Consider the following 27,472-nt stretch of genomic DNA (forward strand, 5'->3'; position numbering starts at 1 on the left):
GGCAAGACAGCCGGGGGTAGCCCGAGCCGTGCTGCTGCCCCCCCGCCCCAGGAGACAGGCACCGCGCGCTTTCTTGGGGCCATGGACAGGGAAAAGCGAATGCGAAAGCGAAACGGGTCGCGGCAGGCCCGGGGCGGGCAAGGCGACTCTCGACCCCGCGGGCCATGGCGTGCGCTGGGCCGCGGTGCCTGCTGCTGCTGGGTCTCGCCGGCGCGCTGCAGCTGGCAGGTCAGCGGGGGCGGCCGGGACTCCCTCCCGGGACAGGAGGGGGGTCGAGCGGCGGGTGCCCCCCAGCAAAGGGGCCCGGGTCTGCGCCGCCCTGAGCCCGCAGAGGCGCCAGCCCTGCAGGACTCGGGCTCCGTGCGGCCGTGCGGGAGGGCTTGGAGCGAGGCACCCCCGTCGCTGTGCGGGAGCTGGTGGCTTTGCTCCGGGTGCCGCTTGCCTGGGGGGCAGCGCCCTGTCAAAGTTCCGTGTCGCCCGGGGCTGGGGGGTTCCCCGGCCCTTTGCTGTGTAAACAGGCGCGCCAGCCGCGAATGCATCAACCCGGCCAGAAGCCAAATCCCCCGAGGGGGACCCGCAAGGGACGGGCTGTTTTGGCTGGGGCGGAGCAGCCCCTGCCTGCGGGGTGCCCTGGCCTGCCAGAGGCAGGGGCTGCATTGACTGCGGTGGGGGTGGGGAGAGAGGAAATCACAAATGGGGCTGTGGGGAGGGGGGGGCGGAGAGGAAGTGAGGCACAGGTTGGTATGGGAGGGGACACCTGCCACTTCGTTTAAGCCATTTCCTGGTTAACCAATTAAATGGGATTTTACATTCCTTAGAAAGAACAAGTTTAAAATTACTTTGCCAAGTTAAATATTTTCAAGAGGGCAGCTATAAGGCAGGTCTGTAAAAAGGGGAAGAAGAGCAACCTGGGGAACTACAGATCAGTCAGCTTAATTTCAGTACCCAGAAAGATAATGGAATAAATAATAAAGCAATCAGTTGGCAAACAACTAGAAAATAATAAGGTGCTAACTGATAACAAGGATTTGTCAAACCAACCTAATAGCTTTCTTTGAAATGGTAACAAGCCTCGTGGATGGAGAGAAGCAATAGATGTGGTATATCTTGACCTTTGTAAGGCTTTTGATAATATCTTGTATGAACTTCTCATAAATAAACTAGGCAAATAAAGCTGAGATAGAGCTACTAAATCATGAGTGCATATTTGGTTGGAAAAGTGCTCCCAGGCCACATGTATACTTACTGGCGGATGGACACTCCAGAGGTCCTCTGGCGTTTGATCCTCTGGCGTTTGATTGAACAGGTGTAGTATAGATCCGTAACTCAAATGCTGAGGGCATCTCCAGCCTGCACAGGTACAGCTGCTCCTCACAAGGAATAAGGGAAGCAGAGGAAGTGTTCACTCTTGTCAGCCTCTCACTGTGTGAATGGTGTGGAAATGCGATTCAAGATACGTTGACTTCAGCTATGTAATTAATGTAGCTGGAGTTGCATATCTTACTTCAACCTCCTGCTGTAGCGTAGACCAGGCCCTAGAGAGTAGTTATCAAGTTTCAGAGTTAAGCTCGCAGGGCATATTGAGTGGGATCCCACAGGGATTGGTCCTGGGTCCAGTTCAGTATCTTCATAAACTATTTAGATAATCACATGGAGAGTACACTTATAAACTTTGTGGGAGGGGTTGCAAGTGTTTTGGAAGTTATGACTAAAATTGAAAATTATCAGAACAAATTGGAGAAGTGGTTTGAAATAAACAGGATGTACTTCAAGAAGGACAAATGCGAAGTACGTCACTTAGGAAGGAAAAATCAATCGCGCTATACAAAAGAGGAAAGGACTGCTTAGGAAGGAATACTTTGGAAAGAGATGTGGGGGTTAGTGGTTCACAAGTGTAACACTTGCAAAAAAAGCGAACATCATTCTGGAATGTATTAGCAGGTGTGTTGTAAGCAAGTCCCAAGTAGTAATTCTACCACTCTACGCTATGTCGATAAGGCCTCAACTAGAGTAATGGGTCCAGTTCTGGGAACTACATTTCAGGAAAAATGTGAACAAATGGGAGAAGTCCAGAAGAGAGCAATAAAAAAGTACTAGAAAACATGACTTGAGAGGGATGATTTAAAAACTTGGGTTTTAGTCTGAAGAAAAGAAGAATGAGGGCGCATGATACATTTTAAAGTACATAAAGATTGTTACAAGGAAGAAGATGACAAATCGTTCTTACCCTCCAAGGATAGGACAAGAAGCAATGAGCTTAAACTTCAGCAAAAGAGGTTTAGGTTGTACATTAGGAAAAACTCGGTTGGTGTAGTTAAACATAGGAACAAATTGCCGAGGGAGATAGTGGAATGTCTGTTATTGTAGATTAAGAACAAGTTATACAAATACACATCCGTCAGGAATGGTCTTATTCTTTAGGCCAGGTCTACTCTACACCTGGAAGGTTGGTTTAAGGTATGCAACTCCAGCTATGTAAACAATGTAGCTGGAGTCGGCATATCTTAAGCCGAGCTTGGCACCGTCTTCACAGTGGAAAGTTGATGGGAGCAAATGTTCCCACCAGCTTCCCTTTGCAGATCAGACGTGCCCTCAGCATTCGATTTAGCGAGTCTTAACTAGACCCGCTAAATTGAATGCCAGAAGATCAATCTCTGGCGCGTAAGTATAAATGTGACCTTAACCCTGACTGGAGGGGCTAGATGAGATGACCTATTGAGGTCCCTTTTGGTCCTAAACTTAAATTATTCTATAAGAAAGAATTGGTGAATTGCGGGTAAGGAAACAGGCTACTAAAATACTGAATGATCCTTGAATTAATAACTCCTTTAAAAAGAACTTTTATTGGATGTATTGCTCCAAATAAACATTTTCTATTTTGAAGAAAATCTTCAAGTGCTTATGAAAAGTGAACCGTTGATAGTGTCACTGAATGATAATATCTTCGTATCATGCAACATCTCTGGGTATGATACACCGGAACTGGATATCAAGAAGGTGGGAGTTACCTGGTACTATAAGACAGACAATGCAGACACTGAAACAAAAATATTCATATTTCATACTGGAGAGCATATTCCCTTTAGAAAAGGAGCCAGCATGTCTGACAGTTACCTGAAAAGAGGAAATGCTGCACTCTCTCTTCCGCAGATACAGTTTAAGGATGCGGGAATATATAAGTGTTCTGTTATTGTCACCCCTTCTGAGGCTCATGGAACATCTATTTTACAGGTAGTTGGTAAGTGATTATATTATGGCATATTCTACATACTGTGTGATAGGAACCTGAAAGCAGAAGAGTTGAATATAAGAGTGCAGCATAGTTGTACCATTTTATTCACCCCACTAAGCTTCTGTGGAGGTGTGGGCATTGCATGATCAGTGGAATAGCCCAAGAAATTGAGTAAGTTGGCAGTAGTAACTTCAGGAGTGTGACAAGTACAGCATACCCTATCTAGGGAACTTACCTGAAAATTAGCAATCTTCATTAAGCTAAGATCTTTGGGGTAGTTTCTATATTTCTCCATTTTAGGTGCCTTTGAGAGAGTATACTCCCTATTCCTCATTCACTGTCATTTTCATTATTCAAACTTTAGCCTTGCAGTGACATTTTCAACATCCAGGCATGCTCTGAATCTGCGAGGCTGTAATAATTCTGTATATATTTTATTTACAAAGAGCAGAGAACAAGAATATCACCAAAGTCCTAATGAAAAGTAGTGCTGTTTATCTTCCAGGTAATATTCCCTACTATGTTCATGTTTATGAGAAAACATGACTAGATTAGGAGAGAAAAACCCAATGAAACATTGCATATATCAGACATTCGGGTAATGGGTGTGCTACAACAAAACTAATACTATTAAAGTCTCGGCATAGCTATGTTTATAACTATCATCTAACTTTTCTCTCCATACAGCTCAACCAACTGTCAACGTGTTTCCAAAAGAAGTTACAATAGAAAGCGAGAAGGAAAGGACCCTGTCGTGTGAAGTCAATAAATTCTATCCAAATTCAGTTGACATTAAGTGGAAGAAGATTTCAAGGAACAACCAGGACCATCATGTAGCAGCAGAGGATATCTGTACAGGAGCCTCTGTAGAAAACAAAGATGGCACATTTAATGTCACTAGTAAATTAAGGTTGCAACCATCTTTGCAAGATAATGGAAATATATATAGCTGTATCGTGAGTCATGTAACATTGCCTGCCAAGTTACTTCTCAACATCACCTTGACTGTCACAGGTATCCACCCCCTTTAGGGTCTTACACCCTTTCCTTCAACATGTCATGTGTTTCAGAATGCTGTGGCTATACCTCTTTTAGGAGAAGTTGAATCACGTTAACCTTTTGTTATCCTTGGGCTGCAGTAATAGCTAGTGTCACTTAAGAGCGAGAGCTGGGCAGGAAAGCAGGCCATGCAATGACAGTCAGAGAAACAGCTAGCCTGCTGATAGGCCAGCCAGAAATGTACTGAGAGGAGAAGGAAAGCTAGTGCTGTGAAAAGAAGCAGTTGAAACATGTTTGCACCACTGACATTTTTGGAAATTAGAGGTGTTCCAGGTGCACCTTCTTACTGGGCATGTATTTCTGGTGGCAGGAAGAGATGACAGTGTTTTAGTATCTCTTTCAGCTCACTGAGTTGATCCAGACCTGTCTTTAACCAAAGGCTTTTCTTAATCCTACTATGCATGACAACACATTTTTGTTGTCGTCATCCTTGGAAGTATGAAAACATGTTTTAAATGGGCATTTCAGTACCCTTAGTGGTCTCTTTGAATGCTCTGATTGGCCATAGCCAAACATACCTGGCATTTATTCTGTGGTCTCTTTAGTAGTTCAATGGACAATAATTTTGGCCCTACTTTAACTTCCATATGACATTTCAAACATTCAGGAAGGAAATGAAAGAAGATATTTTGTCACTAATTTTTTGTGTGTTAAATATAAGCAAGCAGAGAATCATCTATATTTTCTTTGTTTTTTCATTCACAGCCCCGAAGTCAGATTTGAACAGTATAATTGGAGCAGTCATTGGAACAATAATAGCCTGTATTATTGTGCTTGGTGTAAGTACCTACGTGTACAATAAGCGTTTTAAGAAAAGTAAGTACATAGATTTAAAGGTGTACTGTACTAATGATATCTTCATGGAAACTAATAAGCCCTTCTGAATATTAGAATTCTAAACTTAGCGCTAGTGACAAACTAACAAGGAACAGTTTATCAGAATGCTCTTTATTCAGCTATCAGTTAATTGATGGTTAGTCTAGTCTCCCAAAAGCACACCATGCTTTTGTTCCCCTATATCTCCAAATCCCCATTTTCACTAAATGTTTTCTGAAGCCCTTTGGGGAAAAAAATTAGGGGTCGTTTTGTATTTGACAAAAACATTTGTAGCAAATTGGAATATGTGATTGATATGCTATCAATCATGAGAAGTGACAGGCTTTGTAAGAAATGCTCTGCCTTCATATACTTTCACAAAAGGATTTGCTCTTCAAAGTTAACTGGTATTAATTTATTAGCTGAGAGTGTCATATTGAAATCTTCCACATACAAACTCAGCATCAGTAGAATTGGAACAAACTTAAAGTGATAACTTTTAACAATATTATGAGCGTTAGTTGGTACTAATTGTAAAGAAAAAGAATACTGACACACACATAAAAAGGAAGATGTAACTCTTGCTCTGATAATCTTCCATGAAAAAGTTCATGGAAAGACTGAAAATTTGAAGGCAGTATGTGTTTGGCCATATAGTCACTTATCTGGCAAGGACTGTGGATAGGAAACAACAACTGGGCCATTTCAATCAAGGGAACTCAAATGTACAGTATATTAAAAAATACAGCATTGGTAAAGATAATTAGTTTTGATAAGCACAGTACTCTGGCACAGTGGTTCTCAGAGTGTGGTCCACAGACCACTAGTGGTCTGCAGCTGCCTGTCTGCGGGAAGGACGGTCCAAAATGGCGTTGCTCTAACCACCACCCTGTGGGCCGGGGCCTGGCTGCTTGCTCCCCTGCTGGCCTGGGCAAGCATGATGTCTCCCAACAGCAGCCCAGCCCCACCGACGGCCCCTCGTTGGTGGCTACAGCTCACATGGCAGCATTCCCTGAGTTCCAGCACAGTGTGGCTGCTGCCTAGTGAGCCCCTGCCATCCCTGCCCCACTGTCTCTGGGTTGCTTGTTTGTCACAGCGATGGCCACTGCCAGGAATGGCTGGTGCTAGGGGGCTGCCCAGGAGCGAGGCTAAACCAGGGGCTCCACCTGAAACAAGCTGTGATTCCTGGCCTGTGTAACATGGGTGAGGCAGAGAGTTTCCAACCCCATTGGGCCCTCTGGGAAAGTTGCAAAGAGCAGCAGGGTCATGGGCCTTTGTGGGTGGGGCAGTGGAAGGGATAGGAGGGAAGACGAGACAAGGCAGATCAGAGGCAAAATCTGGTGGAACCACTCCTGGGCCTTGGGGCCTTAGAGTTGCCGCCTCAGCCCCGGCAGGGGGCCGTACAGGGCTCGGCTGAGGCGGGGTGCATGCAGGCTCAGCAGGTCTGCTCTGTGTGCTGCCGCTCTCTCTTCTCCTGCCCATCCCCGCCTCGCGCTCTGCCACTCTCCACGAGCCAAGTCTGGCGGGGATGGTTGGGGCTTTCTTCACCTTCTCCCTCCTCCCCCTCCAAGCGGGACTCCAGAGCTGGTGTTGCAGCCTCGCAACTGCATGGGCTCCCCACTGCAATAGTGGGGGAGGGGCTGAGCTCCCTCACCTTCCCCACCCTGCTGGGGGAATGGCAGTGTGCTCCCCATAGGCTCTCCCCACTGCAAGGGGGCATGAAGCCAGGTAAGCATCCCCCCCTCATGGCCACACATCTGCACCCCAATCCCTCTCACTCACTCCCCTCCCTCCACCAAGACCCCACACTCTCAGCTTGCTCCGACACCCTCCCTTGCGCCTGCTCCCTCCTCCTGGCCAGACACCCTTCTCTCAGCCTGCTTCTATATCCTACCTCCCACCCAGACTTTGCAACCTCTCCCCATTCTGCACGCCATCTCTCTCCCAGATCCTGCACCCCATCCCTATCCCACTCACTGGCAGCCCAATCCCACACAGTGAACACCTCATTTTTGTTCCCACCCCAGAAAATAAGGGAGTCCATAAAACCAACTATCTCCAGAACCCCAGAAAAGAAAATCTTGCCTATGGGAAACCCTGAACCTCAGTCCTCCCTGTCCCTTCCCTCGCTGTGTGGGGCTGAAGCCCCAGAGGAGCGAGGTGTCTCAGTTGGGGGCCACATCAGTGAGGGTTGAGCGGTTTTGGAGTTTTTTCGCTTCTCACTTGTGTGGTCCCCAACTGATTTTTCTGTGGCTTAATAGCCCCCGATCCAAAAAAGGTTCCCCACCCCTGCCATAAATAAAGGAAATATTGAAACCTTTTATGTTGGACATAAATTAATATTTTACTTTTTTTAAAACTAGCAGAAATACCCAGCGTTGCTAGGGGAAAATATAGTAAAAGGTGTGATGAATGAACTACGTCAATGACATTAACATAGCATATTTTATTGGAAATACTTTTCTCTTATATATTACTTTAAGTAATTAACATAGCTAGTGATGTGTTTACAAAACGCATTTACATTTAACACATTTCTTAATAACAAAAGGTGTGGTAAATGAACTAGGTAAATTATGTTAACATAACATATTTTATTGGAAATACTTGTTCTGTTATCATAGGGAAAGGATCTCGTAGTTGCAGTTTATGTGACACGCTTAACAGAAGAGTCCAGCAAATGCCTATGATCAGGCACTACTAAAAGTGAATTAGTGGCCCAATTGGGACTCTGGGGGAACCGATTTCGAGATATTACCAATTCAGTTATTTAAGTGAGGAAATCAGTAGTATCTGTGCAAAATTTTGTGTTTCTATGATCAAGTGCTACTAAAAGCTAATTATCAGTGGGCCCAATTGGGGCTCTGGAGGAACCAGGGGAACCAATTTCGAGATATAACCAATCCCGTTATTTAAGTTAGGAAATCAGTAGTAGCTGTGCAAAATTTGGTGTTTGTAGCTCTTACCGTTTCTGAGATCTTTCAGGACAAACAAACAAACTTTTGGAAATATTTATAAGAAGATAAAGTTTGATAAACTAACATAAGAAAGTAAAATGCTTAATCTGTTTAATAATTTAAATTAAACCATTCTCCCTAGCTGCAGCACTAGTAAAATGGCTCAGGCGTAATTATGTAATTAACAGTGCATTTCCATTAGCAGCTGGTGGTCAGCAGAAAGATTTACATCGAGCCAGGTGGTCTAAAGGACATAAAGTGTGAGAACCGCTGTTCTAGCATATAGAAATACAGAGCAATGTATGCAGCAGAAATAGAAAAAGTGCAGTTAACTTTTTAGTTTGTGAAGAATGACCACGTGGTGCATAAGAAAACTAACATATTTTTTCCTTGCAGTTCCACCAACAGTAATAGCATTCATAGGGAATGTGGAAATGAAACATTTGGAAGATGCTTTTTTGCATTGTCAGATTTCCAGCTTTCGTCCAAAACCTTTAACTGTGGATTTTTTTCTAAAAAAGTATCAACAAAAACAAAAGGAGAGAATTTATCATTGGAACAGTGAAAAGGGTGACATTGAACAAAATGGGGAAAATGCTGCTCTCCTGACTATGTCAAAGACTTTTCAATTTAAGATATGTTTGAGGTCACTAGATAATGGCACTTTTGAAGTTCCATGTACCATTCGAATAACTCCAGACCTGCATGAACTTGACAAGGCAGAGCTTTCTCTTGAAGTGACACACGAGGCTCTTCAGCCACGTCCTGCTGTTCAAACAACACAACTGAAGGTCATAGGTAAGCAGAGTGCTTTGCAGTATGCAGCATTGAGCTTCTTCAAGTTCAGACACAGTCGAGAGTAAGAATCTAGGAACTTGCACTGAGTCAGACCAATGCTCCATCCAGTTCAGTATCCTGTCTCCTGCAGTGGCCAGGACCAGAGCTTCAGCAGGAGTGTATAGAACAGGGTGATATTAGAGTGATCCAGCTGTTTTCCCTTCCTAGTTTCTGAGAGTTTAGGGACAGCCAGAGTGTGGGATTGTGTGTCTGACCGTCTTAGCAAATAGCCCTTAATGGACCTATTCTCCATGAACTTATCTAGTTCTTATTTTAACCTAGTTATACCTTTGGCCATCACAGCATTCCATGTCCTGAGTTCCACAGGTTAACCATGTATTGACCAAAAAAGTACTTCCTCTTTCTTGTATTAAATTTGCTGCCTATATTGTCATCAGATGATCCCTGGTACTTTTATTGTGAGATAGGATAAAATAACACTTCTCTGTTCACTTTTTCCATACTGTTCAAGATTTTATAGACCTCTATCATGTTCTCTCTTATTATCTCTTTTCTAAGATGAGCAGGCCTAATCTTTTAGTAGTCTCCTCTTGCATGAAAGCTGTTCTATAGCTGATCATCTTTGTTGCTATTCTCTGAACTTTTTCCAATTACATTGTATCCTTTTTGTAATGGGGCAACCAGAACTGGATACAGTATTCAAGGCTTGGGCACAATATGGTTTTATGTAGTGGCATTGTAATATTTTCCATCTTATTTTCTATCCCTTTCCAGGTACTTCCTAATAATCTGTTAGGTTTTTTTTATCACTGCTATGCATTGAGTTGAAGATTTCAGAGAGCTGTCCCTAAGGACTGCAAGATCTCTTTCTGGAGTGGTAACAACAAATTTAGACCCGTATTTTTTTTTTTTACAGATTACATTACTTTGCATTTTTCAATGTTGAATATTATCTGCCATTTTGTTATCCAGTCACCTGGTTTTCTGAGATCCCTTTGTAACTCTTTGCAATCAGCTTTGGATCTAATTATCTTGAATAATTTGGTAATTGTTTTTGTTGACAGTTTCTTAGCTGTCATTATAATAAAATATTTCTTCTCAAAGGGTACGTCTACACTACATGCCTCTGTCGGCAGAGGCATGTAGATTTGTTTGTTCAGCAAAGGTAAATGAAGCCACGATTTAAATGATCGCGGCTTCATTTACATTTACATGGCTGCCGCGCTGAGCCGACAAACAGCTGATCAGCTGTTTTTCGGCTCGCCGCTAGTCTGGACGTTCCCCCTGTCGACATCAAAGCCCTTTGTCGGCAGCCCCAGTAAACCTCATCCCACGAGGAATAACGGGGCTGCTGACAAAGGGCTTTGATGTCGACAGGGGGGACGTCCAGACTAACGGCGAGCTGACAAACAGCCGATCAGCTGTTTGTCGGCTCAGCGCGGCAGCCATGTAAATGTAAATGAAGCCGCGATCATTTAAATCGTGGCTTCATTTGCCTTTGCCTACAACCCTAATCTACATGCCTCTGCCGACAGAGGCATGTAGTCTAGACACAGCCCAAATGACTATTGTATCTTCACAATGCTAAGCCAGCTGATAGAAAATTTCAGTATTTCACTTTCCCTTTTCAATTCATGCCATTTTGAGACTATGTTTCTGATGTTTAAGCACTATTTGCTGTGCCCTAAAGTCCCTTTCCTAGATGATCTGTGGCTTTAGTTATTGATACATGGTGTTGATGATAGTAACCTGTGTGGTAATGTTACTGTCTCAGGACAGAATTCTTAGGCATCATCTCACATTTTCTGCAGAACTTGTAAAGTCACATGGTGTTTCCAAGAATCCCAAATGAAAACTAGGGAAACGTGTATTTGAGAATGAGAGACCATTTTAAGTATTCAGAAGATATGAAAATTTTGCCTTAGAAAACTTAAAGGTTACACTTGAGATATACGTAGAGTCAAGATACCAATAGAGATGCAGTGATGTTTGCCTTGGAAACATATTGGCCTGTGCATCATGCTGGCAAGGCACCCATAGAGGACATGGTCTTTGACATGTTAAAATTAAAGTGGCTTCTTTAATCAGAGTAGATTACTAGCTCTCATTTAAAACCAGAGATGTCCGTATTTTGGCACCATACAGCAGAACTTTTCTACTGTGTCAACATGGGTGAGTTTAGCTGCTTAAGATAGATTGGCATAACATTTTCAGTTCTGGGCAGGTTTAGATAGAGAATTATTTTTTCCTGTAGACCTTAACATTACATTCTTGCTTTCAAGTTCTTTGTAGCTTAATTGATCTTTTGTGTCTGCTCCTGAAATTTAGCACGTTGGGTCTAGTCATGCTTTCTCAAATTGATTGACTGCTTAGAAAAACAGATGTATTATCATGTGTAGTTATAGATAAAATGCATGAATGAAGGAACTTTCTGCCTAAAGTTAGAGGTAGCCATATATAATGTCTGCTTTCAGCTCAATATGCAATACTGATATATGTCCAAAAGAATTTTTGTGGGCCGTGGGGTAACTTTTTCCTAAATAAACATAAAAAATGTCACTTGCAAATACATGTAGAAAGTTGCAGAGTCTTGATTTAAAACTTTTTTACATTTATTTTGTGATTATCTTTTAAGTTCACTTTTAGATGTACCTGAGCTTGGTATTTTATTTGGCCTACTGTGCCATAGTATTTGAGTGAGTTATGAAACTTAGGAAAATGTGTTTGCCTTTGTAAAACCTCAGTAGCTGAAATTTTATGAGTTGCCCCTAGCATGAGAACTCTATGAAAATGTCAGCAGTGATTACTCCCTGTCTCCCATGTGGGGAAAGGCTAATTTGTGTTCATGAGTTTACAGCAAATTCTGACAGGAGAGGTGTGACATTGTGGTACATGAAGGGTTTGGGTCATTCCCAATCCCAATTTGAACACTGGTCTACAAATTTAATTTGGGGCCTCTAAAGTTTGTTCAGTAGATACTCATGTATGCTGAGTGTTAAGTCTGAAGATAGCAATGGGATGGATGTGATGGAAGAATCTGAACATAAGGCCTCCTGCAAGATGCTCAGCATCTCCCAGCCCCATCGATTTATGTGTTGGAGTAGATGGTGCTCAGTATCTTACAGGATTGGTCATGTGCTGATAATCACATTTTTAAAAGCCGATTCCTGTTTTATGTGCAAATCTCATTGTTTTCCTGTCTAGCCATGCCAGTGCTGGATCCAGTCCTGTGTTCTACAGATGTGCCAAGACCAGATGAGTCTATAACTTTGACTTGCAGAATTCATTCTTTCTTCCCTAAAACAATTGAATTGGTTTGGTATAAAGACAATGATCAAGTGCCAGAGGAACCCTTCATTAGCAAGGTGGAAACGGGGACAGATGGACTTTTCTTCTGCACCAGCAGCTTAAAATTACACCTTACAGTTGGGGATATAGGAAAGAGATTCATATGTAAAGCTAAACTTAAAGGCTCACACCAGTACAAAGAATCTTTTTGGAAGCTGGAAAATTTGAGTAAGTTATTCCTCAAGCTATTCTTTTAGTAGAATGAAGACTGTAACTGTTGTATAGACCTAGAGCTGCTAGATCTCTGCACGAGGTGAATTTCATCAAAAGGCCACATTCCCAGTAGGAAGAGGGGTATATTTTTACATGTTAATATACTGTTTAAAATCCTGTGGTAGACAAGACAGTTGTAATTTTAATAAGTAGGAGCTTTGGCGTCATCTCAGTGAGCTAACATATTAAAATATGGATTTTTACACATGTAAAAACCCCAAATATACCATGTTTTTTCTCAGACAAGGCCTTACTGTCTTATCTCTAGGCCAAATCTTACACTCCTTATGTAGGCAAAATGCCCTTTGAAATCACTGCAGATCTTACCTAAAAATTGAGCATGTAAGTTCAGGATCACGTTTTATACTTTTACTGTCTAAAAAAGAAAACCAAGAACAAACCCCTTCCCCAGAGTTTTCTTTAAAATTCAGTGTTTGTTTAAGTTACCAACATTTCTTTTCTAATCCCAGACTGATAACTGAAACTTTGCATGTACAGACCTCAGGGAGGTTGGGGATATGTGTAGGCTACTGTATAGAAATGTGGCATATTTTACTTTCTGAAGCATTCCTCTGGGAAATCTACTGTATATTATATATAAAACAAGATGCCAAATAATGAAACAGACTTCCATAGAGGTAACACTTCTGTTTCTGACAGAACATGCTATTTCTTACAGTACTGGATCATTTGGAGTCTCTTATCTCTCCCTCTCAGTTTTATTCTCATTTTCATCTGCTATTTTTCTCCTTACTCTTCTGTTACTCACATGCAGTTGTTAAAATCTTTGTTGTCTATGGGAACACTACTGTGAATGTCTCTAATGAATAGAAACACAGCAGGGTCTGTGCTTTTGCTTCTGTTTTCTCTCATCCCCCTAATCATTGTACTTGTCCCTTATTGTTTTATTTGCAGTATTTACTCCAAATGTCTCTAACATTGTATGTGAGCCCTGTACCCCTGAGAACGGGAAAGCTGTCATGTTATCTTGCCAGGTGAGAGATTACTACCCAGAGCAGTGTCAAGTGCGCTGGTTGAGAGGGTTTGAAGAATTCATTAAGGCTGCAGTTAAAACACAGGATCCTCAGCTGGATGCAGCAACAAATCTGTACCACCAAGAAAGTCAAGTAACATTTACAGCTGAACCTGCGGACCATACAACAGAGTTCTTTATTGAAGTCAGCCATTGCGACAAAACTATAAGACGGTCCCATCCCCTCATGTTAAAAGGTGACTATTTAATCGTCTGTTTCTTTGTGCAAGGGACTCCTGTTCTCCCTTTTTGTCTTCTTAATACTTTATGGGAATGGCACAGGTCTAGAGCAGAAGTTGATGCTGTTTGGATGCCTGTAGATGTTTGGTTAGTTGCTCAGAAGGAACACTGTGTGGTGCTTCTCTCCTGGCTATTTTAGCCCCAGCATATCTCCTCCCTGGCTAAAGTTCCTTACCCCACTAAGCTGAATTGTGGTGTGAGGATAAGGAGTAAGCATGCAGTTGAAATGTTGTTCCTGCCCTCTTCCCCACCCCATCTGACTCCACCAGATTTTGTTCCCTTCCCTTTGTATGTAGATGGTAGAATAGAACACAGGCTACGTCTACACTGGCATGATTTTCCGAAAATGCTTTTAACGGAAAAGTTTTCCGTTAAAAGCATTTTCGGAAAAGCATGTCTAGATTGGCAGGATGCTTTTCCGCAACAGCACTTTTTGCGGAAAAGCGTCCGTGGCCAATCTAGACGCATTTTTCCGCAAAAAAGCCCTGATGGCCATTTTTACGATCGGGGCTTTTTTGCGGAAAACAGTACTGTGCTATTTATACTGGCCCTCTTGCGCAAATGATTTGCACAAGAGGGCTTTTGCCCGAACGGGAGCAGCACAGTATTTCCGCAAGAACACTGACAATCTTACATGAGATCGTCAGTGTTCTTGCGGAAATTCAAACGGCCAGTGTAGACAGCTGGCAAGTTTTTCTGCAAAATCAGATGATTTTGTGGAAAAACTTGCCAGTCTAGACACAGCCACAGTGTTTTAATCAAGTAGAACACATACCTGTCCAAGTATCAATATCCAACAGATTTCTCACAAGCAACCCTACAATAACACACCAATGTGTTTTTTCCCTATCTTGCACAATCAGTTAAAAAAAAAGATTTAGGTTCAGAGTCTCAAAACCACTGAGAGGATTTGGATACTTCATTGCCATTAACTTTTTAATGGGAAGTAGGTGTCTAAACACCTTAAGTAAATTTGAAAATCTCAGGCTTAAGAGACTATTGAAAGCTTGAAACATTCATGAGCAGCAGTGAGAAAACAGAATTCTCAGTAGTTGTGGAATGTGTCCTTTGTGTTTTTTTGAAGTAACTGGAGCTCTACTAGAAAGCAATAGAGGAACTATTTTGTGGAAAAGCTCACTAGCTGAACAGTTATTGAGATGTATATAAATTAGGGGGTCAAACTTCACAACTTTGTGTAGGCCAAGCTATTGCACACACCAGGGCCCCCTTGCATCACTCCATTCTCTACCACAATCTCCCCATACAATCTCCCTCCATTCACCCTTCCCCATGGTTCTCTCCATTTTCTCCCCTTCTGAAATCCCCCATTTTCCCATTCCAAAGGCTCTGGGTGTACCCTCACTCTTTCTCGCTCCCTACTCCCCTCTTCCACTCCATGCCAGCAGCTCTGGGGGCCACTTTATTCCCCTCTCACCATTTTTATGTTTTTGTTATTCTGCCCATTCTGTCTGGGACATAAGACATTCAGGGTGTCATCATATTAAACTTTCTTGGGAAGATGGGCAGGACTTAGGTGGTGGTGGAGTATCAGGCTGGAATGAGTTAATGGGTGCCAACAACTGATCATTGAAGCTATAGACAGTTAGATAAATGTCTGACACTGTTGGGTGCCATTATCTGGTTAGCACAGACATCTTCATGCATCCCCTTTCCGATTTTCCATTTTTCACCAAAATCAATAGCATTCTGCCCACTGATGTCTGTATCATTCCCCGAAATTTTGGAATTGAGCAGATGCAGCATTTAAGAGTTCTTGTATTATATCCAGACAAAACCAGAGAATTGTCATTACACTAGGTGTAGGACCTCACTTCCCTTGGCCAATTATATACGTGTATTTAGGGGTGATGCAAGATTATTTTTGTAATATGTCAAAACTACTAACTGCACAGTCACTTTCTTAACTCTGACCCTTTGTTTTACATTTGGGTGTATTGGATCCATTCGCTATCAAGTTCATGGTTTATTTTACATAATTCTCCTTACTCTCCTCCCGTATATATTAAACACTAATACAAATAATAGTAGTACCTTCTTAAATATTAATTTTGTTTATGCAGATATAATATATTTCAACCTTTTTTTTGCAGATTTTCCAAGAGTTACAGATCTTGTTCTTAGTCCACATGATGCAGAGTATGGAAAACCCCTCTCCCTTACCTGCAAAATCATGGATTTTTATCCCAGCGATATTCAAGTCCATTGGTTTCAGGAGAATAGTGAGATCAAGAAGGGTTCATCAGTACAAGAGCCAAAGCAGGATTCCGGGGGCCGTTTCTACACATCTTCTGATCTTCAGCTAATACCCACTGCTCTAGATTACGGCAAAAAGATTGGCTTAAGGGTGATACACAAGACTCTGACAAAGCCCATTACAAAAAATGTGTACCTAAAACTCCCAGGTATGTGTAAGAATATGTATAAGAAGTCTGTGAGCCCAGGATAGAACAATGATTGTTAGAGCTTGAGGGGGAAAAAAGTATTTTTGTTTTACAGGCAGAGGGCCAGATCCACCAACCCTGGTGCAGGAGGGTGTACATTATATCTCCTAAAAACAGTGAGATTGGCCTGGCTACTGCTTTTCCTGTTTATATTTTGCCAGGTACCATTTAGGCCCCAATCCTGATTGCATGGGCATCCAACAGACAGAGTATGCTGAAAAGACTTACGGCTAGAGTTTCAAAGGTGTGCCACAAATGCAGCTAGGAATCTAGTAAGATTTACACAAAGCACTTAGATGATATTACTGCCTAATTCCAGTTGCTTTTTAGGGGGAGTTGGGCACTAACCCTGCCAGATGCATTCATCAATCCAACTAAGCATCGTTAAAGACTGAAAACCTTTGTTAGTCTGTCCCCTGGATGATATCCCACTCCTGGCTACTTTTGGTTTAGCAGCAGTCCATAGAACTCCTCCTACAGAGCACACCACTCCAAGGGACTTTTTGCCTCTGGGACCTTATGCATTGATTCACACGGGCGCAAGTTAGAAATGACCCAGGCTAAAGCTTAAAGTTGACATTTAAAATTCCAAATTTGAGACGGATCTGGGCTTCCCTCCTACCAAGAAAATGTGTTGAAAGAAAGGGGTGTGTCTCTTTCTAAGTCTCCTAACATGTATCTTGTCTGTAAATGGTCTGTGTCAGCTAATGCAGGCTCATGGAGCTTGGGATGTGGGGCTGTAAAGCTGTGATGTAGATCTTTGGACTTTGGCTGGAGCCTGGGTTCTGGGGTGCTGCGAGAAAGGGAGGACCTAGAACCCGGGATCCAGGCTGAATCTCAAGATCCATGCTGCACTTTTATAGTCCCATAGCCTCAGCCCCACAAGCTTGAGTTAGCTGACATGGGTCTGCTGTGGCTGCCTAACTGCAAGGCAGACCTACCCTTAGAGTCTCTGCCTCCCCCTTCTGAAGGGAGTGGGATAAGGATTGTGGATGGGTGTTCCTGACACATGTATTCAATAAGGATGCAATAGGATAACAGTTACTGTGAATGGTTACATGCAGACTCTTGCCCAAACCCCCAGGGAGCTGTCTGCCACTTTGTGCTCCCGGGACTGGGGCTGCAGGCAGGAGCAGGTACATGTTAGGAGCTGGCTTATAAGTCTGCTCCTGGTGTGCACCGAGTGCTCCCGGGGAACTAGCTGCTGCCCCACCCTGCTGCCTCTACATCAGAGGCAGCAGGATGGGGTGGCAGCTGGTGTGTGCCAGCAGCAGACTTAAAAGTTGGCTCCCAGCACGCACCAGCTCCTGGGAAGCTGGCTTGCCGCCCCACACTGAAGATGTGTGTAACCATGTAACAGCTGAAATTTTCAGTGGCTATGCAGTTATAATTACCTACTTTTTAACATCTCTAGTATTCAATTACATGCCACTCTTTGGCCTTACTCGTGCTACTGGAGAGAAGTGATTTGATGTCAGAACTCATTCATGCAGGATCGGATTTCCTGGCTTTCTCTGTTCTGCGTTGGACTTTTAATCTGTGCTTATTTGGCAGAGTACTGTGAGCATGGCCTTATGCAGGATCAAACCCTGCCCCCTCCCCCCCAAAAAGAGTTTGCATAGTCTCTCTTTTGCTGGTTAATTTTCATGATAATCTCTTTGATAGTGTCCAGAGCTATTTTACTGTACTGTGTTTCTAATGGAAAATATCTTTCTATTTTAGCAAAATCTCCTGTTGTTTCTGAGATTAGAGCAACACCAACATCACCCAAGGTCAATGAGACTGTCTGTCTTGAAGTTTCCATATCAGATTTCGCACCTGAAAATATAAAAGTTGCATGGTATAAAGAGTGGCTTAAGTTACCTACAGACAACAACTATAAGACAGACACTTCAACTGGAAAAAATGGTTTATGTTTCTGTACAATAAAAGTTCAATTTACTATTGATGCATCTGATGATGGAAAAATGTTCAGATGTGAGATTATTCATCCATCAACAAACTCCTGCACAGAGAAAATGTTTATATTGAAACTTGGTGGTAAGTCAGATTTTTTAACAAAGGGTCTGTAATGGGAGCCACTCTCCTCTTAGGCACTGCTAGCGGCTGAGTGTGGGTCTGCAGTCATTTCTCATCCTCGTGCCTCCGGCAAGCTGCTGGCTGGCCTGAGTAGATCTTCTCTAATTTGGTCCTCGGGCTGAGCCACAGAGTCCAGATGAACCACTTCCAGGATAGTAAAGAGTCCTATAAATGATCAGTCCTATTGCCATTGCAAGGCCGATCAGCCCGGGCTTTGAGGCCTTAGTTTTGGGTCTCAAATAAGTTTGGTCCCCTTCTCGGTATTTATGCCACTGTGGTGGCAGGGAAAACCCAGGCCAACCTAGAGACACTATAAAGAGCAGCTATAAGTTTGATTTTAGATGGCTGCCATTTCTTGTTTAGGTCTTTTCCTACTTGGCCCCTTAATGCAGCAAGAAACAAACTCTGGTTCCTCCTCGAACTCTTGTAGTCAGAGCACAGCCCCCTTCTCCGTTCCTAGCAAGGAACGTACCTTTTACAGCTCTACACATGTCCTTTTATTTGAGTCTGCTCTGTTCTGATTGGCTGCTTGCATGCAGCCGCTCTTGGCAGGTTTGGAGCACCCACCATCACTATTCCTTTCTGTATCACTTGGCTGTTTCCTGGGGCAGGGTTTGGCAGAGTAGTGTGGCCTCCTACGGGGAGCCCCAGAGTGCAGGTGCACTCCATCACAGGGCCAGTTTTAGACTGGGTAGCCCCTGACTCCACAAATACATTGATCTGAGTGGAATTGAAGGAAGGGACCGATTGTGAGAGTATTTAGGCACTTAAATACTATTCATCTATAGGCACCTACATACTTTAAAAATGTGCTGCCAGGACAACTCAGCATGAGTAAAGACATCAGGGTCTGCCCCTAAATAAGCTTGAGTCTCTGTATAAGGCTCCGTGTACAATTTGTTGCCAGGGAAGACTCATTTCTGAATGTAGTCCAGGTTTCTCAAACCATCTGTATCCACTTTCTTAGCTAGCTTCATAGAGAAAATGGCCTGTTAGTGAAATAATCATTAAAATGGAGACAGATCTTTTGAAAATGCTCATGTTCAATACTTGGCTTGTTTAAATGATCAGAAAAAATAAGTGAAATCTGCTGGATCCAAAGCCTACTGAAGTCAATGAAAAGGCTTCTGTTGAGTTCAGAGGAGTTTGGATCAGGCCTTCCGACAGTGACTATGAAAACAGATGTTTTAAATAACAGGGGATGGGAACATGTTTATAAGGATGCCATGGAAACATGCAACATTTTGTAATGTGTATAATTGTGTGTTTTCCTGCTGATATGTTAACCTGATGATAAATGTATGCTTATTTTAGATAACATAGTATTTCTTCCTGCTTTACAGGTTCTTCTACCAGCACTGGAGATATAGCCACTCTGACTGCAAATCAGAACCACACACTGAGTGAGTTTTACATCAGACTAAGGCAGATTCTCCTTCTAATATCAATGGTACAATCCATCACCTTGTCCTCCTCAGATACAGGTGATGGAAAGTTTAGTGAGAGATGTGAGAAGGCCACAGGGCTGCCTGTATGGCACCACCCTCCCATTTCTCTTGTGGGTGTGGAATCAGGGATGTGTGCATTGGGGCAGGCAGAATGGTTGTAGCTCAACCCTGTATAGAAAGAATCAACAGGAAAAATGCTAACTTGCACAGAGCCCTTTCAGCCATGGAACCCCTTTGAGTGTGTCTGAGGGGGATTCTGGGGTTCATGGCAGGCAGGATAGTTGAAGAAGCCCAGAGAGGGAATATGAATGCACAGGGTTTCCATGTGGATCGGTCTGGCTTCCAGCATATTCACAAGAGTCCTGGGATTTGGGGAGGGAAACCCCTTTTTGTCCCACACAGGGAGGTAGCACACTCACCACTCCTCACTTCCAGCTGGAGGAATAATCCGCTCGAAACTCCACAAATAGAACCTGCTTAGGGATGCATTGAACCTATGGCACTTTGTTTTCCGTTAATTAATTGTGAAGGGGTTGAGTCACCTCAGGATTACCTCCTTATGTCCAGCCTGGACATAATGGCTCTTTCCCGAGATGGTACCTTGCCGTTGGTTGCTCAGTGTCTGGGCTCTCTTCCCATAGCTCGGCCCACTGGCCACATCATGATTACTTCCAGAATAATGGAAAGCTGGACATAAAGTAGTTCTGAGTACGCACAGGAAGGTCTTGGGCTCCAACTCTAAGCCCTTGGGCTTCAAACCTTTTTCTTAAGGCTTTCCAGTGTCCTTTCCCCCATATCTTGATTTACACCACTTGGGCCCTCCCATTACACTGGATTCCAGCCCAAGGAAACTATAACCACTAATCAAGTCTGTTGAGTTCCACTCCTTTCTGGGGTTTCCTTGGGCTCCTTCCTATCCAGCCTTTTATTCTCAGGCCATCTCCCCCACAAACTCTGTAAGTTGAACCTTCTCTCTTGCACACAAGAGCCTGCTCCAACCCAGTGGCTACCACCTCTCTAGCTGCTTGCCAGTCTTTTCTTTTCAGTCAAGGTTGCTGCTTTGTCACTGGGCTTCCTCCTACCATTGCTCTGTTCCCAGAGGGTGGCTGCAGGCTCTCTCACCTGGCAGTGCCCCTTCTTTGTCTTCGTTTTATATGATGAGGTTGCTGCACCAAAAAAGATGACAGCCACTTACAGGCAGTCCCCGGGTTACGTACAAGACAGGGACTGTAGGTTTGTTCTTAAGTTGAATTTGTATGTAAGTTGGAACTGGTACATATTGTAGGGGAAACTCTAGCCAAACATTTCTCCAGAGCTCAGTTTTATTCTCCCACACCTCACTTCCCTCAGTCCTTTATTCTCAAGCTGAGGTGTCTGCTGAGAAAAGCCGCTCCGTGTCTCCCTGGTCTGCTGGGGCTGGGAGGGGGGGGCGCTAGCTTCGCGTCTCCCTGGTCTGCTGGGGGGAAGCAGCTAGTGCGGGGTTGCCTCACCCCGTTTGTAAGTAGGGATCTGATGTAAGTCGGATCCATGTAACCCGGGGACTGCCTGTATTTTGTTAATTTTTAGCCAACTTCCCCCCTCTCCCGCATGTTACAGTCATTCAGTCTTGTTTACGTAAGGAAATTTAGCCAGGGTGGTTTTTTCCCCCCAATATTCAATTTCCCTGACATTCTCATTAATCCCTTTAGAAAAAGTCTTTAATTCCAACTCAGTGTTTCATAAATAAACTTTTTTTCCTATGGAATATTGCCCACAATGCCATAGAACATGATCAACAGTTTCTGTGGTTTTTAACACAATTACACATCCCTCTTTATGTCTTTTTAATAAGCTTAACTTATCATTTAAGGCACAACCAGCTGACATTCTAAAATTGACTACTTCACTTTTTCTATCATGACTTTCCCCATGCATGACTTTTATTGTTGAGCCTACATCATAGAACCTTTTGCCGTTTCATTTTCTTGGTCCATAGTTCCTGCCATGCCTTAGCAGGCTCCTCATGGTCACACTTTTAAATCCCTGTCCACTTAACGGTATCTAAATATCTACCTATGCATTTTTCAGAGCATGTTTTGCTGTTTTGTCAGTCACCTCATTTCCAGGCATTCCAGTATGTACTGAAATTCATCCTATTGTTACACAAATTCTTCCTTGCATTATTTTTGTAGTTAGGATAATTATTTCACTTATGTCATTTCTGCTTTCCCAAGTCCCTGTTCTGATTGTCATAGCACCTGACAGGAATCAGGTAAAATTACAACTGCAGCTGGTCACACATCTCTTAGCCAGGTTAGTGCCAACCTTATCCTCACTGGGTTAGCCATCATAGCAGTCACATAATTTGATAGCCTTTTTAGATTTCTGGGTTCATAGTCTAGGAACATATACAGGCCTGTTTCCATTCTATATGCGCTGTCATCTTTTGAGCCGTCTGTACAGATGGTCAAAGCAGCCCCCATTTTTCGTAAATACATTTTGAAATTTCATTGTTCATAATGTTATTTTACTTTCCTTCATTTTTTTCATACGTCTCCAAATCTACAAATGGTGGAATAACTGCTCAGCTGTAATTTAATTTCCTATGGCTAAACTTTTTTAGTTCACTCAATTTTTGACCCTTATAATCAGGGCTCAACAAATAATGCAATCTACTCACCCGTGGCAAGTAGATTGCAACCCGGAAGAGCTGGGTTTGGGCGATCTGCGCGTGCACAGAATGATCTGCACATGCGCAGATCGCTGGACAGCGTGGCTGGCAAGCGGGGCTCGCTGCAGTTCGGCGAGCCCTGCTTATAATATGAGGACGCCGGTGACGATCCATATAATTTTGTCTACTAGGCTCACAATGAGCTTCATAAATCTGTTGTGCACTTTTTTTTTCATGATTTCATTTTACCTTTGCCCCAAAAGTTTGATATAATAGTTTCATCTTTAGATTTACAGGTGCTTTTCCATTGGCCATCTGCAGCACACACACTGGTGTTCTCATTGCTCCACATGCCAGTCTCAGAACTTGGACCTGAGGAGTAGTTCCAGGTTTCTATGAGTTGTTTTTAAGGCTGAACCAAAAGCTTGGGCTCTTCAGTCCAAACAGATGTTATCAATGCTCTGTACACCATCATCAGTACTTCTTATCTGCACCCCATTTGTTTCCAGCTACACTTTTAAATTCATAGAGGACAGGCCCATCAATGGCTATTATCCAGGATGGGTAGAAATGGTGCCCGTAGCCTCTGTCAGAAGCTGGGAATGGGGGACAGGGAAGGGGTCACGTGAGGATTACCTGTTCTGTTCATTCCCTCCGGGGCATCCGGTATTGGCCCATGTCGGCAGACAGGATACTGACCTACATGGACCTTTGGTCTGACCCCGTATGGCCATTCTTATGTTTAAGTAAGCTACTTTTTGTTATCTATGTGACCAGTCAAAACCTGTCAAAGTAAATATATATCAAGCTATCAAACACTTCTAGGAAATAAGCTTTTTAACTAGCCGCATTTTTTTATCATAAATAAATGTCCAATCCTCTCCTCCCCGCTCCTCCAAATTTCCTTCCTGGTTAAAAGCATTCCTTTTGTTTTTGCAAGAATTTTAATCCCCAATCATTTCCATACCTGGAAATTCTCTGGAATGCCTCATTTATTTGTACATCAGGAAGGGGGGCTAGGGAGGGGTAAGTGGAAGGAGGTGAGGGAGGAATGGGGTACGAGCCCCCGATGGGGAGGACTGGGCTGGCTCTGCGGGCTTCTGCGGGTGGAACCTCTCCTGCAGCCCCCCCATTATCCCCTCTCCCCAGATGGCAGCCTGCGGCAAGTGCAGCCAGTCTGATGGCCGAGTGCTGTGATGTGCCCAGTGTGGGTACTCCGGACAATCCAAGCCAGGACTGCTTTGCAAGCGGGGCACCCCTGAGAACTGTCTGTCCGGGGTGGGGGTCGGGTCCCTTTAAGCACAGCCCTCGGCTTGCCTGAGACAGCAGCTCCACACTCTAAGTCCTCATCTGATGCCCTGCCAGCACTGCTTCCGGCCATCCTTAACCTCTGTTCAGGGTCCACTCAATGTGGACATGCTAGTTCGAATTAGCAAAATGCTAATTCGAACTAGTTTTTAGGTCTAGCTGCGCTAATTCGAATTAGCTTAGTTCGAATTAACTAATTCGAACTAAGTTAGTTCGAATTAGCGCTGTAGTGTAGACATACCCTGAGTGATTTCCTGTATTTTCATTGCTCCTTATTGTCCCCTTACAAATAGCTCCTGCATGTCCATTCTTTTGACAGTTATAGCACTGCATGGGTGGTTTGGTTTAATTGAGCAAGATTGATACCTCATTGGATTGTATCCCACTTTTAAAGGTTATGCACGGAGCCATAGGTGGCTGTTTTTCTTCCTCCTCTTAAGTAGCTCTTTAACAAACAATACATTACTTCTGATAATACTCATTTGGATGTCACACTCAGACAACGCTAGCAGTACTCCGTATTACCCACTCTTGCTTCCATCAGGAATTCAGGCAGTTTAAAAGTCACTTCTACTTCCCCTGAAGTTACAATTTTTAAGACGACTTCTCAGCTTGCCCCTTATATTACATTCAGTCAGTAGATCTCTTTGACCTGCATTCGTTTAGCTCATTGTATGCCACCCCTGCTTAGCTGTATCCATTCTGCCACTTTCAGAGGGTTAACCATTTCCTGTTATCACTGATTTGACAATGATAAAACATTGGCTTTTATCCTGTGTTTGTTTTCCTTGGTATGCATTTCTTTGTTAAAACCTGATATAGCTAGTCCTTTGTTCTGATCTGAGACATCCCTTATTTCCCGTTGCTGCTTCTTCATAGGTCAAGGCAGCTCCCCCCAGCTCCTTGTCAGTTTCAATGCTCAACCTCCTGTCAGAGATCAGCCACAGCCTTCCATCCAACCTGCTCTTACAGTCCAGTCTTGCCACCTTCGTCCAGATGTCAGCATACACCCCCAGCCCTGCCCAACCTAACCCCGCTCCAGTTCTTTCCCATCTTCATCCTGCAGCCAGCCAGTCCCTTTTTTGCGACAGATTGCCTCCTTATACTAACTAGCTTGTTCCTGCCCAGCGGGGCGTCATGATCAGTTAAGCCTGGGTCCCTCTGGGTGCAGCCAGCTAACATAATTGGCCTCTCAGGCCCACCATAGCCCATTCAAGGCCCCTCTTGGGTTCACACTCCATCACATTAATATAACAATAAAAGATAGCAGTGACATGGAAAACATATACCTAGCAGCAGAACACGTCCTAATCAGTGAATGCAGCTGATGAATGAAATGGCCCTGGTGCTGAGGCCTTTATTTGTAATTTTCTTTTTCTGTTAATTGTATCTATCTTTAGGCCCTGGACTCATCAGTCAAGAGATTAACACCCTGAAGATAGAGTGCACTACTAGCAACCCAAAGGCTGGTGAGGATGTGACACTTCGCTGTTTTATACCTGGAAGGACTGCAGACAGTACTTGTGTTTCCTGGTTTAAGGGGAAATACCTCATTGAAGATGGAATAGAGAACACAGACTGTGAGGATGAATCTGGTTTTAATTCTTCTGTGACTTTTAAACCTGAAGAACAGGACAAAGAATGTAAGATGAGATGCGAGGTTTTTAACGATGAGGACTCTCTTGAGGATTCATACATTTTAAAACTTGCCTAATCTCCCTTCAGTGAAGAATATGGCCAAACAGCAATTCTATTTCAGTGTTTCAAGGGTTCAGTGAACAGTTACCCCATTTAAAAAACAAACAAAACTAAACTTCTTTCGGGAATTAAAACTTTATCATCGTATCCGGATACACTACTCATGAAAACCAGGGCTTAAGAAAATATGGACTATTCAGGACTCAAGAGCTTCCACAAGGCCTGAAGTTATCTAGGCCACTTTCCCCCATCCTGAAATTATTACTTATTCCCCATTATTTACTTTGATTTCTCAGCCAAAGACTGTAATAAACCTCTGTGAGAACAAAGGAAAATGGTTTTAACAGTGGAGTGAATCCTTAAATAAAATACATTTTCATCAAGACAAAAAAATAGGAACTTTTTTTTTAATTGGGGTTTTGGTTTGTTTGGTTTTAATATACAATGTAAAAAAACAAAAATCATTTTAGAGAATTTGATGAGCAATTCACAAACCACTGACCTGTCAGTGAATTCTTACCAATCTACAACCCACCTGAGAAATTTGCTCATCTTATCCCTACTCTCTTTGCATCCCCAGGCATTCATTATTTCCTGTCTACTGCCAATCTCTACCCCTTTGCCTTTGGATCTATTTTCCCACCCACTCTGTCTCTTGAGTTGCTGGTTTCCAACCCAGGTTAAGAGAGAAAACATAAAAAGAGCTAAGCACTCACTAGCTGAAAGAGTAGGGGAGAGTTTTAGTCAGTAACTGATAAGGACAGAATTGTTCTGTTGAGACAGAGCTGGCTCTTGCTCCCAGATTGAAAGGACCAGCTAGCGTTACAGGAATCTCTTGATGCCACTTGGCAGAAGGCACCGGAGGGGAGGGGGAGAGGAGGAAGGCGGGGTTATAGAGTTTACAGAGATCACCTGGGTCAATTCTATGCATAATAATTAATAAAGGATGGTGTGACCATATGCTTCATGAAAATATGCTTATGAAATGAATGACATAACAGATTCACTTTATGCAAGATGGCTCATGTAAGATATCACTGGAAAGGTTATGATTTGCTGAAAATGATTATCCCACTTGTATCATTTTTGTAGCTGAAGTGAGGACCTGTATATCTGTGTTCCCTATATGCTGCTTTGGGCCACTCCCACAGCTATCCTTTCAGGGACTATAATGGAAAAACCAGACAGGGCTAATGGCCCATCAGCTAGTACAGTGCACTGTGAATGGCCTATCTCAGGAGGTTCCTTACTGCTACTGGAAGGTGACAGAGAAAGGCCATGAGGTAACATTGGCCTTTGTTTCTCTTACCTGATAGTCTTTTTTATGTGTTTTAAATTTTTTAGCCCAGCCTTATACCGTCTTTTAGTGAATCTAACCCGCGTGTTATATTTGTTTTTACAAACCCTGCACGCCACCATGGGCTATACTCGTGCACTCAGTATATAGAGTTTTTTTTACTTGACGGAAGAGGATCCCCTCTCCCCTACCCTTTCACTACCATTGCCCAGCCCGCTACCTAACAACACGGGGAAACTTACAAGGGGCGCAGCAGCCGGGAATGCTCCAGAGCCGGGGCAGAGGCATCCCCAGCAGAGGCGCAAGGCGGGAGGCTCCCAGCCCGGGCTGACAAAGGGAAGGAGCCCGGAGTAAGTTGCTCGGCGGCCAGCAGCCGTGTCGGGAGTCTGCAGGCGGCCACGACTCACAGGAGCAGGACCGGGGCATGGTGCTTGTTGCTCGTTGCTCCTGCATGATCCAGCCAGGCACCCTTCCCTGCCTGTAGCTGCCGCTGCATGCTGGATCCGCTGCGCTCTTGCTTGTTGCTCCTGGGCTGGGACATGGTTCATGGTGGCGGGGCAGGCGCTGGCCCGGGAGCAACATGCGAGCGCGCAGCGGATCCGGCATGCGGCGGTTGCAGGCAGGGAAGGGAGCTCAGCTGGATCGTGTAGGAGCAACGAGCAACAAGCACCATGCCCTGGCCCCGCTCCTATGAGCTGTGGCCACCTGCAGACTCCCACCACTTCTGCTGGCTGCTGAGCTACTTGCTCTGGGCTCCTTCCCTTTGTCAGCCTGGGCTGGGAGCCGCCCACCTTGCGCCTCTGCTGGGGATGCCTCTGCCCCGGCTCCGGAGCG

The 27,472-nt window shown here is 43.7% G+C and overlaps 1 protein-coding gene across 3 annotated transcripts; it reads left to right on the top strand.

Moving 5' to 3' along the window:
• NCR3LG1 (natural killer cell cytotoxicity receptor 3 ligand 1) lies at positions 1-25,748 on the top strand. 3 transcript variants are annotated; one of them, XM_075928068.2, is made up of 11 exons: positions 1-228; positions 3,151-3,238; positions 3,920-4,246; positions 4,997-5,107; positions 8,461-8,862; positions 12,067-12,378; positions 13,339-13,653; positions 15,808-16,119; positions 17,881-18,198; positions 19,581-19,640; positions 25,044-25,748. In XM_075928068.2, exons 1-11 carry the CDS (start codon positions 82-84, stop codon positions 25,355-25,357), a joined length of 2,706 nt encoding a protein of 901 aa, XP_075784183.2. In that variant the 5' UTR covers positions 1-81; the 3' UTR covers positions 25,358-25,748. The 3 variants fall into 3 exon arrangements, with proteins under 3 accessions (XP_075784183.2, XP_075784182.2, XP_075784184.2); XM_075928067.2 differs by having other exon boundaries at positions 71-228; positions 2,885-3,238; XM_075928069.2 differs by lacking the exon at positions 3,151-3,238 and having other exon boundaries at positions 80-228.
• Positions 25,749-27,472: the final 1,724 nt, after the last annotated feature.

This window comes from Pelodiscus sinensis, chromosome 5 (assembly GCF_052426305.1).
Source record: "Pelodiscus sinensis isolate ZL-2025 chromosome 5, ASM5242630v1, whole genome shotgun sequence".
NCBI lineage: Eukaryota > Metazoa > Chordata > Testudines > Trionychidae > Pelodiscus > Pelodiscus sinensis.

Bases quoted from the DNA above. Each gene is read 5' to 3' on its own strand.
- NCR3LG1 (XM_075928067.2), top strand. From the start codon at position 165: ATGGCGTGCGCTGGGCCGCGGTGCCTGCTGCTGCTGGGTCTCGCCGGC. The intron at 4,247-4,996 runs GTATCCACCCCC...TTTCATTCACAG, and splicing joins CATCACCTTGACTGTCACAG to CCCCGAAGTCAGATTTGAAC. The intron at 12,379-13,338 runs GTAAGTTATTCC...TTTTATTTGCAG, and splicing joins TTGGAAGCTGGAAAATTTGA to TATTTACTCCAAATGTCTCT.